General features: G+C 45.0%; 1 protein-coding gene across 2 annotated transcripts in view; it reads left to right on the forward strand.

Moving 5' to 3' along the window:
- The window catches only part of PRKAR2A (protein kinase cAMP-dependent type II regulatory subunit alpha), a 69,195-nt gene that overhangs the window by 45,605 nt on the left and 10,452 nt on the right, over positions 1 to 13,138 (forward strand). For both annotated transcript variants that reach the window (XM_066244369.1, XM_066244367.1), the window contains exons 7-8: positions 4,206 to 4,307; positions 4,470 to 4,544. In XM_066244369.1, coding sequence (XP_066100466.1) covers positions 4,206 to 4,307; positions 4,470 to 4,544 — 177 coding nt within the window. The remainder of the gene's footprint in view (positions 1 to 4,205; positions 4,308 to 4,469; positions 4,545 to 13,138) is intronic.

Genomic DNA, 13,138 nt, shown 5'->3' on the forward strand with positions numbered 1-13,138 from the left:
CATTGACATCCATGGTAATTTGTTTCTATTTACCTTACACACGGAATTAAATATATACCATAGAATTATCAACATATTTCCTCAAATGAAATCACATTTTATTTATTTATTTATTATTTATTTATTTTTAAATTTTTTTTGTATTTTTCTGAAGCTGGAAACGGGGAGGCAGTCAGACAGACTCCCGCATGCGCCCGACCGGGATCCATCCGGCACGCCCACCAGGGGCAATGCTCTGCCCACCAGGGGGCGATGCTCTGCCCCTCCGGGGCGTCGCTGTGCCACGACCAGAGCCACTCTAGCGCCTGGGGCAGAGGCCAAGGAGCCATCCCCAGCACCCGGGCCATCTTTGCTCCAAAGGAGCCTTGGCTGCGGGAGGGGAAGAGAGAGACAGAGAGGAAGGGGGGGGGGTGGAGAAGCAAATGGGCGCTTCTCCTGTGTGCCCTGGCCAGGAACCGAACCCGGGTCCCCCGCACGCCAGGCCGACGTTCTACCGCTGAGCCAACCGGCTGGGGCCTCTTTTTTTCTTTTTAACTGAGAGGAGGGGAGATAGAGAGACAGACTCCCATATGCGCCCTGACCAGGATCTACCTGCTACCCCCGATCTGGGGCTGTCTGGGACAATGCTTGAATCAACTAATTATCCTCAGCGCCTGAGGCTGGTGCTTGGACCACCGGAGCTATACACAACACAGGGACTGACGGTTGAACCAATCGAGCCAATGGCTGTGAGAGGGGAAGAGAAGGAGGAGAGGGAGGGAAAGAAAAACATTTGTTCATTTCTCATGTGTGTCCCTTGACTGGGAATCAAGCCCAGGACTTCTCCATGCTGGGCTGATGCTCTATCCACTGAGCCAACTGGCCAGGTCCCAAGTGATACACTCTAACCCTAGACTTCAAAAAGGTAGTGGCATGGCCCTGGCCAGGTAGTTCAGTTGGTTAGAGGCGTCATCCCAACATGCCTAGGTTGCAGGTTCAATCCCCGGTCAGGGCACATAAAAGACTCAACCAGTGACAGCATGAGTAAGTGGAACAATGAATCACTGCTTCTCTTTTTGTCTCTCCCTCACTTCCTCTCTCTCCTAAGAAAAAAATCAGTAACAAAAAAGTAATGATATGTAATGCAGCCCATTATAGCAATCAGAGATTAACTAGTTCTTTTCAAACAGACAGATAAAGAAAAGGCAGAATCTGGCAAAATGCTTGAGAGCATAGACATTATTTGTACAGCAGTTTAGGGAGAGAGGGTAGGAATATGCCCTGGCTCACACCAGGTATGTAGGGTGCAGTAAGTGACTTCTTCTGTAAGGTAGATAGATAAACATGGCATAGGCCTGGGCCTGGTAATTCTGTAATTAATGGAGTATAACCTGGTGAAGCCCATTTAGACAGCCTCACTTAGTTATCTTCTATGTATTATTTAACCCATCATCGAGAATGTTAAAATAGCCCTGGCTGGGTAGTTCACTGGTAGAGTATTGGCCTGGCATGTGGAAGCCCCAGGTTTGATTCCCAGTCAGGGCACACAGGAGAAGTGACTATCTGCTTCTCCACTCCTCACCTCCCCATTCTCTCTCTCTCTCTCCCTCCCGCAGCCATGGCTCGATTGGTTCGAGGTCATCAGCTCTGAGTGGTGAGGATGGCTCCATGGAGCCTCTACCTCAGGTGCTAAAAATAGCTCAGTTGTAAGCATGGCCCTAGATGGATTGGCCCCAGACCAGGTTTCCTGGGTGGATCCAGGGCAGGGCACATGCGGGAGTCTATCTGTCTCTTTCCTCCTCTCACTTGGAAAAGAAGAAAAAAGAAGGAAAGAAAGGAAAACACTGAGCATCGTTTCAGTACTCCAAAGATGAGGGTTTGACCCTGGTCAGACACATACAAGAATCAACAATGAATGCACAAATAAGTGGAACAACAAATGGATGTTTCTCTCCCCTGCCATCCTCCTCTCTGTGTCTCTAAAATCAATTTAAAAAAAGAGAGAGAAAGAGAGACTCTGGCTGATGGCTCAGTGGATAGAGCATTGGCCCAGCATATGGACGTCCTGGGTTTGATTCCCAGTCCTGGCACAGGAGAACTGACCATCTGCTTCTCCCTGCTCCCTCTCACCCTTCTCTCCCCCTTCCCTTTCCACAGCCAGTGGCTTGATTGATTTGAGCATGGCCCCAGGTGCTGAGGATAGCTCCCTTGGAGAGCACATCAGCCTCGGGTGCTAAAAATAGCTCAGTACTGGCCCTAGCCGGTTGGCTCAGTGGTAGAGCGTCAGCCTGGCGTGCAGGAGTCCTGGGTTCGATTCCCGGCCAGGGCACACAGGAGAAGCGCCCATCTGCTTCTCCACCCCTCCCCCTCTCCTTCCTGTCTCTCTCTCTCTCTTCCCCTCCCGCAGCCAAGGCTCCACTGGAGCAAAGTTTGCCCGGGCGCTGAGGATGGTTCTGTGGCCTCTGCCTCAGGCGCTAGAGTGGCTCTGATGGCTGCAGAGCGATGCCCCAAGATGGACAGAGCATTGCCCCCTGGTGGTCATGCCAGGTGGATCCCGGTCGGGCGCATGCAGGAGTCTGTCTGACTGCCTCCCCGTTTCCAGCTTCGGGGAAAAAAAAAAAAAAGCTCAGTACTGGAGCATTGGCCCCAGGTTGGGGTTGCCAAGTGGATCCTGTTCGAGGCTCATGCAGGAGTCTGCCTCACTATATCCCCTCTTCTCACCAAAAAAAAAAAGCTAAAATAGTAAACCTACAGTTTAACATGCCTTTAGCCCTTGCTGGTTTTTTGTTTTTTTTTTTTAATGTTTATTTTATTGACTTTAGAGAGGAATGGAGAGAGGAAGACAGGAATGTTGATCTGTTTACATATGTGCCCTGACCCAGGGGTTGAATGACAACCTCTGTGCTTCTGGATGATGTTCTAACCAACTGAGCTTCCCAGCCAGGGCTAGTCTTACTGTTTTTCATCCTGCCGGGCTTTAGCATGTTATTACTGTACCCAGAACAATCTTTCCATTAATGACAGCCTGAGGTAGAAGAAAAACTAACATAGGTGCAAATAACTGTTTACAAATTTGGGAGCCTAAAACTAATCCATTAACATTCTCCTGGGTGTATGTCCCACCCCACATATCTGAGAGTGCCTGGCTATAACTCCGGTTAACTGTGTCCTGAGTCTGAATTCATGACTTGCTGGGGTCAGGGTACCTTTTACATGCCTGCCTTCCATCTTGAGTTTCCTCCTCTGTCTCTTTTTTCATTTAAATTCTATCCTTCTTCAGGTCCCAGATAAATGTATACTTTTGCAACAAAATTATCCTTGATCACTCCCTTTCTCTTCAGAAAGTTTGGCACTTATTTTGTCTCTATAGTTCATCTATACTGCTCACAAAAATTAGGGGATATTTCAGAATGAATATGAAGCAATAAATATCCCCTAATTTTTGTGAGCAGTATAGTATATTTCATATGCCATTTTGAACTATAAACTTTTTTATATCTATGTATTTTATATTGTCTCCTCATTGAGATTGTGAAGTCCTTGAGGGCAAAATCCATGTGAATGTTTTATCTGCCCTTTTTTTTTTTTTTTTTTTTTTTACAGAGACAGAGGGAGAGTCAGAGAGAGGGATAGAAAGGAACGGAGAGATGAGAAGCATCAATCATTAGTTTTTCGTTGCAACACCTTAGTTGTTAATTGATTGCTTTCTCATATGTGCCTTGACTGCGGGCTGTCAGCAGACTGAGTAACCACTTGCTCGAGCCAGCGACCTTGGGCTCAATCAAGCTGGTGAGCTTTTGCTCAAACCAGATGAGCCCATGCTCAAGCTGGCAACCTCGGGTTCTCGAACCTGGGTCTTCCGCATCCCAGTCTGACACTCCATCACTGCGCCACTGCCTGGTCAGGCTTTATCTGCTTTTTTGAGGGTACATTCTTTCACATTGAACAGTGACTGACTAAGCTTATAAATATTTGATTGGGAGTTTTTCATTTTATACTGTGTGACCCATAGGTGGCACCCATTGAGTATTACATAGCAAGCAACAGCTTGTGTGCCATCTGTCTGGCTCAGCCTACAGTTCTTTCTCTCTGAGTGACAACTCAGATTGGAATATCTGATTTAGTACCTTTCATAGTCGTCTAATATTTGCTGTGACCCAGTTAATTAAACTGTAGGTATTCTCTTACACAAGCATTTACCAGAATTTTCAAAATCTTTCTTGCAGGACCGTGTGACTTTCAGAAGAATCATAGTGAAAAACAATGCAAAAAAGCGGAAGACGTTTGAATCGTTTATTGAGTCTGTGCCCCTCCTGAAATCACTGGAGGTAAAGTCTGTTTGAATAAGACTGTTTATGGGGAGTTAAGAAAAGCTATCCAAACTATTCTATTGTTAGGTTTTCAAATCAAACTATTCCAAACTATTTCTGTGTTGTATAGATAATATTTGTGATGTTTTTCCCTTATAATTTGTATGTCTCTTGTTTTAGGTGTCAGAACGAATGAAGATTGTGGATGTAATAGGAGAGAAGAACTATAAGAATGGAGAGCGTATAATCACTCAGGTGAGGGGGAGGTTGTCACCTCCTAAAGGACTAGTGCATCATTTGTCCTGTCACTTTTGGGGGCTCATGTTACTAGCACTAGGGCACACTCCTGCAGAGTCTTCTGAAGCCCATCGATGTGCGTTTCACTAATATGCCAATCTGTTGCCTTCTTTCAGCTTTCCTTGGCTTCTGGTGTTTGTTTTTGTGGATGTTACTTTCTTTTGACCCTAAGTAGGCTTCATTCATGGCCATTAAAACCTGGGGAAGGTCGACGAGTTGTGCCCTTTACCTTCTATGTTTGACACACAGGTAGCCTCTTAGCTAATCTTTAGTGATTTACCAGATTTATGAGGTGTCTTTAGTGTTTCTTTTGTGCCTTTTCTCATGTTATTTTTGGGTACTTTAAGGATCACCATAAGATGCACAGGATCATTGTGATGAGTACTATGTAATAATTTTTCTTGTCTGCTATATTTGCATTTTTAATTATAGGCATACCTTGGATATATTACAGGTTCGGTTCTAGACCGCTGCCATAAAGCGAATATTGCAGTAAAGGGAGTCAGTCATGTAAAGTGTTTGGTTTCCAGTGCATATAAAAGTTATGTTTACATTATACTGTATTCTGTTAAGTGAGCAATAGCATTATGTCAAAAAAAAAAATGTACAGCCTGACCCGGCGGTGGTGCAGTGGATGGAGTGTCGGACTGGGATGAGGAGGACTCAGGTTCAAGACCCCGTAGTCCCCAGCTTGAGCACAGGTTCATCTGGTTTGAGCAAAGCTCAGCAGCTTAGACACAAGGTTGCTGGCTCAAACAAGGGGTTACTCGGTCTGCTGAAGGCCCACGGTCAAGGCACATATGAGAAAGCAATCAATGAACAACTAAGGTGTCGCAACAAAAAACTAATAATTGATTCTTCTCATCTCTCTCCGTTCCTGTCTGTCTGTCCCTATCTGACTCTCTCTGTCTCTGTAAAAAACAAAAACAAAAAAAATGTACATACCTTAACTTAAAAATATTTTATTACTAAAAAATGCTCACCATCTTCTGAGCTTTCAGCAAGTCATAATCTTTTTGCTATTAGATCTTGTCCTAGTAACATCAAAGATCACTGAACACAAATCGCTATAACAAATATAGTAATGAATGAAGAAGTTTGAAGTATTGAGAGAATTACTAAAATATAACAGACACAGAGTGAGCAGATGCTCTTGGAAAAATGGTGGCCGTAGGCTTTCTTGCTCCAGGCTTGCCACAAAACTTCCATGTATAAAATCAGCGCAATAAAACGAAATGTGCCTGTTTATGTAAAGAGGATTACAGACTGTCAGGCAGAAACTTCTCTGCCTGTGGTTCCATCAGGCAGAGCACTGGAAATACATATATCCAGTTCATCTGGATTGGGTGTTGTGTTCATCCTTGAATTCAGAGCTGGGTCTAGGAGGAGGAAAGACTCAGATTGGTCAAGCCTGAGTCTCAGGCCCACCCCTGGGGCCTGTGGGTGTAGTTTACCTGACCAGCACCACAGGGACTAATCAGTCTTATCACAGAAGGAGAGAAAGAGCCTAACCTGTGGTGGCGCAGTGGATAAAGCGTCGACCTGGAAATGCTGAAGTCGCCGGTTCGAAACCCTGGGCTTACCTGGTCAAGGCACATATGTGAGTTGATGCTTCCTGCTCCTCCCCCCCTTCTCTCTCTCTGTCTCTCCTCTCTCTCTCTCTCTCTCTCTCTCTCTCTCTCTCTCTCTCTCCCTCTCCTCTCTAAAATGAATAAATAAAAAATTAAAGCCTGACCAGGCGGTGGCTCAGTGGATAGAGCGTCAGACTGGGATGCGGAAGACCCAGGTTCGAGACCCCGAGGTTGCCAGTTTGAGCACGGGCTCATCTGGCTTGAGCAAAAAAAGCTCGCCAGCTTGGATGCAAGGTCGCTGGGTCCAGCAAGGGGTTATTCGGTCTGCTGAAGGCCCACGGTCAAGGCACATATGAGAAAGCAATCAATGAACAACTAAGGTGTCGCAATGTGCAACGAAAAACTAATGATTGATGCTTCTCATCTCTCTGTTCCTGTCTCTCTGTCCCTGTCTATCCCTCTCTCTGCCTCTGTAAAAAAATAAAAATAAAAAAATAAAAATAAAATAAACAAAAAAAGAAAGTCACAGAAGTAGAAGCGAGCTGTGGAAGGAATGGGCTCAGCAAACAAGTTACAGAGGCAATAGAAGGCCCCTTGGAGCTTAAGATAGAGGCAAAGGTAACGCCCTTGGGAGGAGGAGGAGGGGAGAGGCACAGCAGAGGAAGAGCAGGGTCCTCCAGCCCTCTGTCCTATGGGCTTTTCTTTTTCTTTTATTCTTTTCTTTTTTTTAGGAAGACAGAGAGAGAAACATTCATTTGTTGCTCCACCTATCCATGCATTCACTGTTTGAATTTTGTATGTGCCCTTACTTGGGGCAAACCTACAACCTTGGTATATCTGGACGACCTTTAACCAACTGAGCTACTCAGCCAGGGCCAAGGGGTTTTAAGGGCAGGGGACTTTAGGGGAGAATTTCAATAGATTATTCATCAGTTTTCTAGTTGTGTCTTCAGGGTCGAGGTCTCCACTGTTTGGTCGTTGCCAGGGCAAGGAATCATTAGTCAATGCAGCTGGTCCTGATGTCAGCCATGACAGCACCTGTCTGCTTTTGCAGTGTTTCTGGGCCTGGAGCTGAAACACAACTGAGGCCTAGATTGTCCTGGGAGTTTAATGCTTACGGGCAATTCTCTGGCCCCCTTCTTTGTTCCCCTCTAAGGGGGTCTAACCTGCATGACTAGCAACTTGCCAGGGGAGGGTCCAAATCGCATAATGAAATGTCAAGGGGTCTTAAAAAAAGGTTACCCTTGTGTCTCATTAGTTTAATACTTTTATTCTTTGGAAAAAATAAAATATTTTAAAATTAAAAATTAAAAAATAAAGGTTACCCTGGGGGTGAGGTTCTTATTTTTTCCAGTTTCGCCTGCCCCGTTGCTAGGTATATGGGGCTTCCCAACCTGGTGACTTTCTGTACCTGGCTCATGGTCCTTGCTCTGCTCATGCATGTCTAACTGCCAGCCACAGATAGAGCATTGTCTGATACACCAAGGCTGTGGGTTAGATCCCCAGTCAGGGCACATACAAGAATCAACTTATGAGTGCATAAATAAGTAGAACAACAAATCGATGTTCCTCTCTCTCTCGTCCTCTCTCTAAAATTAATAAATAAAAATGAAAGTGAATTTGCTACAGCTTCATTGAGTAATCAAGGTAATGCAAATTAAAAACAAGCCCAACCTGTGGTGGTGCAGTGGATAAAGCATCAACATGGAATGCTAAGGTCGCCAGTTTAAAACCCCAGGCTTGCCCGGAAACCTGGTCAAGGCACATATGAAAAGTAACTACTATGAGTTGATGCTTTTTGCTTCTTTCAACCCTTTCTCTCCTCTCTCTAAAATCAATAAATATAAATCTTTTAAAAAACCACAATGAGGCCCTGGCCGGTTGGCTCAGCGGTAGAGCGTCGGCCTAGCGTGCGGAGGACCCGGGTTCGATTCCCGGCCAGGGCACACAGGAGAAGCGCCCATTTGCTTCTCCACCCCTCCGCCGGGCTTTCCTCTCTGTCTCTCTCTTCCCCTCCCGCAGCCAAGGCTCCATTGGAGCAAAGATGGCCCGGGCGCTGGGCATGGCTCTGTGGCCTCTGCCTCAGGCGCTAGAGTGGCTCTGGTCGCAATATGGCGACGCCCAGGATGGGCAGAGCATCGCCCCCTGGGGGGCAGAGCACCGCCCCTGGTGGGCGTGCCGGGTGGATCCCGGTCGGGCGCATGCGGGAGTCTGTCTGACTGTCTCTCCCTGTTTCCAGCTTCAGAAAAATGAAAAAAAAAAAAAAAAATTAAAAAAAAAAAACCACAATGAGATGCCTTGGCTGGGTAGCTCAGTTGGTTAGAGCATTGTCCCTAGATACCAAGGTGTTGGGTTCAACCCCTAGTCGGCACATACAAAAAACAACCAGTGCCTAGAACAGCAAACAGATATTTCTCCCTACATTTATTTGATTTTCAAATGTTAAAGCTACCATTTGTTTCTGAGATAAGATAAACCAACTTGGCTATAGTAATCATTTTATATATTGATGGATCCATTTTTTTCTTAAGAGAGAGAAGGAGGGAGGGAGAAATGGGAAGGGAGATAAGAAGCTTCAACTCGTAGTGGTGGCACTTTAGTTATTGACTGCTTCTCATACATGCTTTGACCAAGGGGTTCTAGCCAAGCCAGTGACCTTGGGCTTCAAGTCAGCGATCATGGGATCATGTCAATGACCCCACACTCAAGCTGACGACCTCAGAGTTTGCAATCTGGCACCTCAGTGTCCTAGGTTGACATTATCCATTGCACCACCACCAGTCAGGCCAATTTCCTAATATTTTGTTTAAGGTTTTATATCTATGTTCCCAAGTAAGTTTTGTCTATAATTTTCCTTTTTTATAGTAGCCTTTTCAGATTTTGAAATAAGGTTAATGTTACACTCATAATGTAGGTTGGAATTGTGTTCTCTTTCTATTATCTGAAGAGTTTGTGTAAGATTAGAATTTCTTGGATATTTTATGGAACCAGTGTTTTCTTTGTGGAAGTGTTGGCTATAGATTAGACTATTTTAATTGTTAAACTATTTAGATTTTTTATTTCATCTTTGGTGTGTTTTGGTAAGATCTATTTTTTAGGGATGTATCCATTGCTTCTAAAATTCAATGTTGTCATGAAGTTGGTCACAGTATACCTATTAATATCTTTTTTTTTTTAATTTTTATTTTTTTACAGAGTCAGAGGGATAGATAGGGATAGACAGGAACGGAGAGAGATGAGAAGCATCACTCATCAGTTTTTCGTTGCGACACGTTAGTTGTTCATTGATTGCTTTCTCGTATGTGCCTTGACCACGGGCCTTCAGCAGACCGAGTGACCCCTTGCTCAAGCCAGTGACCTTGGGTCCATGCTAGTGAGCTTTTTGCTCAAGCCAGATGAGCCCGCGCTCAAGCTGGCAACCCCGGGGTCTCAAATCTGGGTCCTTCTGCATCCCAGTCTGACGCTCTATCCACTGCACTACCGCCTGGTCAGGCCCTATTAATATCTTTTAAAAACAACAACATCTAGCCTGACCTGTGCTAACGCAGTGGTTAAAAGTGACGACCTGAAACACTGAGGTGTCGCCGGTTCAAAACCCTGGGCTTTCCCCTTCGAGGCACATATGGGAGTTGATGCTTCCTGCTCCTCCCCCCTTCTCTCTCTCTCTCTCTCTCTCTCTCTCTTTCTCTCTCTGTCCCTCCTTTGAAAAAAAAGTGAATAAATAAAAAAATACAACATCTTGAATGATGTTACTGTTTTTTTTTTAATTATAATTTTATTTTTTTAATGGGGCGACATCAATAAATCAGGTTACATATATTCAAAGATCAACAAGTCCAGGTTATCTTGTCTTTCAATTATGTTGCATACCTATCACCCAAAGTCAGATTGTCCTCTGTCACCTTCTATCTAGTTTTCTTTGTGCCCCTCCCCCTCCCCCACTGTTTTTATTCCTAATATTGTTTGTGCCTTCTCCCTTTTTCTTACTTTTACCAATTCTTTCAGTCTTTTCAGAACCAAGTTTTTTCTTTTATTATTTTCTTCTACTTTTTAAATTTATTTTTTCCAACTCTCTTGAGTTACTTAGCTCTTCACTTTCCCCATTACTATTTTTTTGTGACAGAGACAGATAGGGACAGATAGACAGGAAGGGAGAGAGATGAGAAGCATCAATCATTAGTTTTTCGTTGGGCATTGCAACACCTTAGTTGTTCATTGACTGCTTTCTCATATGTGCCTTGACCTGGGGGCTACAGCAGACCGAGTAACCCCCTTGCTCAAGCCAGCGATCTTGGGCTCAAGCTAGTGAGCCTTGCTCAAACCAGATGAGCCCGCGCTCAAGCTGACGACCTTCGGGTTTCAAACCTGGGTCCTCTGCATCCCAGTCTGACACTTTATCTGCTGCGCAACCACCTGGTCAGGTGTTCTCTTTTTCTTAACACTTTATTTTTTTAAAGATTTTATTTCTTGATTTTAGAGAAAGGAAAGAGAGAAAGGGGAGAAGAGTGGGAAGCATCAACTGTCCGAGTTGCTTCTCGTATGCGCCTTGACCGGGCAAACCTGGGGTTTTGAGCAGGTGATCTCAGGGTTCCAGGTCAACACTTTATCTGTTGCACCACCACAGGTCAGGCTTAGTTTTTCACTTTTCACTTTCTTCTTTTACATTATTGGTATTTTTTTAATTCATTTTAGAGAGGAGAGAGAGAGAGAGAGAAGAGAGAGACAGGGGGGAGGAGCTGGAAGCATCAACTCCGATATGTGCCTTGACCAGGCAAGCCCAGGGTTTTGAACCGGCGACCTCAGCATTTCCAGGTTGACGCTTTATCCACTGCGCCACCACAGGTCAGGCCATTATTGGCATTTTAAAACTAGAAATTTCTGGCCCTGACCGGAACTGCAGGTTGTGGGTTCAATTCTCAGTCAGTGTACCTGCAAGAAGCAATCAATTGAGTACATAATTAAATGGAACAACTAAGTAGAATAAGTTGATGGTTCACTCTCTCTCGGTCTCTCACCTCCCTCTCTCTCTTTCGTCAATGGGAAAAAATTTTTAAAGAAAAAAAAAACTAGAAATTTTCCTACATCTCTGAAGATCAGTGATAATCTTCAGCACTTAGAACAATGGTTCTCAAAGTGTGCGCCAGGGCGCACTGGTGTGCCCTAGAAGATTTCCAGGTGTGCCCTATGGTATTTCAGAGAAATACGTGCCTGTTGGGGACCAAAAAACGAACAGGGTTTTTGGAGTTTAGATTTTGGGGGGACAGAGGTGTGGGGAATTGGCTGTAAGCTGACAGGATGCCTAACCCCCACCTCACTGGCTTGATTAGGTTGTAAAAGGCTGTTAAGCTGTGGTGCTGGATTGTTTACACTACCCCCCATGTTCCTGGGAAAGACTGGAAGCAAGTTAAGATGATATGCATGGTGGAGGCTTTCTGCACTCAACACAAGAGTAAAAAGAGAGGAATTCTTCAATGTATTGATGAGGAAATGAGAGTTTGCCTTTCATATATGCCCAAACATTGAAGAAATTCCTAGGACACATCAGGCTCAAGTTTCTCATAAACACAAGAATGAAAAAACACTTTCATGCCGGGACCTGCCGAATTTACTAAACCTTTTTTTTTTTTTTTTTTTGTATTTTTCTGAAGCTGGAAATGGGGATAGACAGTCAGACAGACTCCCGCATGCGCCCAACCGGGATCCACCCGGCACGCCCACCAGGGGGCGATGCTCTGCCCCTCCGGGGTGTCGCTCTGCCGCGACCAGAGCCACTCTAGCGCCTGGGGCAGAGGCCAAGGAGCCATCCCCAGCGCCCGGGCCATCTTTGCTCCAATGGAGCCTCGGCTGCGGGAGAGGAAGAGAGAGACAGAGAGGAAGGAGAGGGGGAGGGGTGGAGAAGCAGATGGGTGCTTCTCCTGTGTGCCCTGGCCGGGAATCGAACCCGGGACTTCTGCACACCAGGCCGACGCTCTACCACTGAGCCAACCGGCCAGGGCTGAATTTACTAAATCTTACTAATGTATCTCTATATATAAAAAGATAACTTTTTGTCTTTTTTTTTTTAATCCTTTTTTTTACGAATTCTAAAAAGCATAACAAAAAAATGTAACATAAAAATGTTTTCTAATGTCAGAATAAATTTAATTTTGTCGTATTTATTTCATTTAATTAACATAAAAGCGTGCTTGGACTTTATATTTTTTCTTTAATATTTGACTTATTATAACATATTTCTCAGAAATTTGTATATAGTGCGCCTACAATTATTTGTAGGATTTTAAGTGCGCCCAGCTTCAAAAAGTTTGAGAACCACTGACTTAGAGATTTCTACCCTAATTCTCCTTGTATGTTCATGCTCTGACTTCTGTGACTCTGGCACCAACATGCCGCTAGCTTTCCGCAGCCCAGTTGTTTACATGTGGGTTGTGCCTGAGGATGAGTGCCTTGTTTTACACAGATGTGCAGCTGGGGCCCAGACACAGCAGAAAGAATAGAAGCCACTACCTGTTCAAGGGGATGGTAGGATCCTGGTGTGCCTCTCAGCCTATCTCTAAGATGTTATCCAGCCTGGCCTGTGGTGGCGTAGTGCAGTGGTCCCCAACCTTTTTTGGGCCACGGACTGGTTTAATGTCAGAAAATATTTTCACGGGCCGCCTTTAGGGTGGGACGGTAAATGTATCACGTGACCGAGACAAGCGTCAAGAGTGAGTTTTGGATGTAACAGAGGGAATCTGGTTATTTTTTAAAAATAAAACATCGTTCAGCCTGACCAGGCGGTGGCACAGTGGATAGAGTGTCGGACTGGGATGCAGAAGGACCCAGGTTCGAGACCCTGAGGTCACCAGCTTGAGCAAAGCTCACTAGCTTGGACCCAGGGTCGCTGGCTCCAGCAAGGGGTTCCTCGGTCTGCTGAAGGCTCATGGTCAAGGCACATGTGAGAAAGCAATCAGTGAACAACTAAGTGTCGCAACGGAAACAAAC

The sequence above is a fragment of the Saccopteryx bilineata genome, chromosome 10 (assembly GCF_036850765.1).
Source record: "Saccopteryx bilineata isolate mSacBil1 chromosome 10, mSacBil1_pri_phased_curated, whole genome shotgun sequence".
In the NCBI taxonomy this organism is placed as follows: domain Eukaryota; kingdom Metazoa; phylum Chordata; class Mammalia; order Chiroptera; family Emballonuridae; genus Saccopteryx; species Saccopteryx bilineata.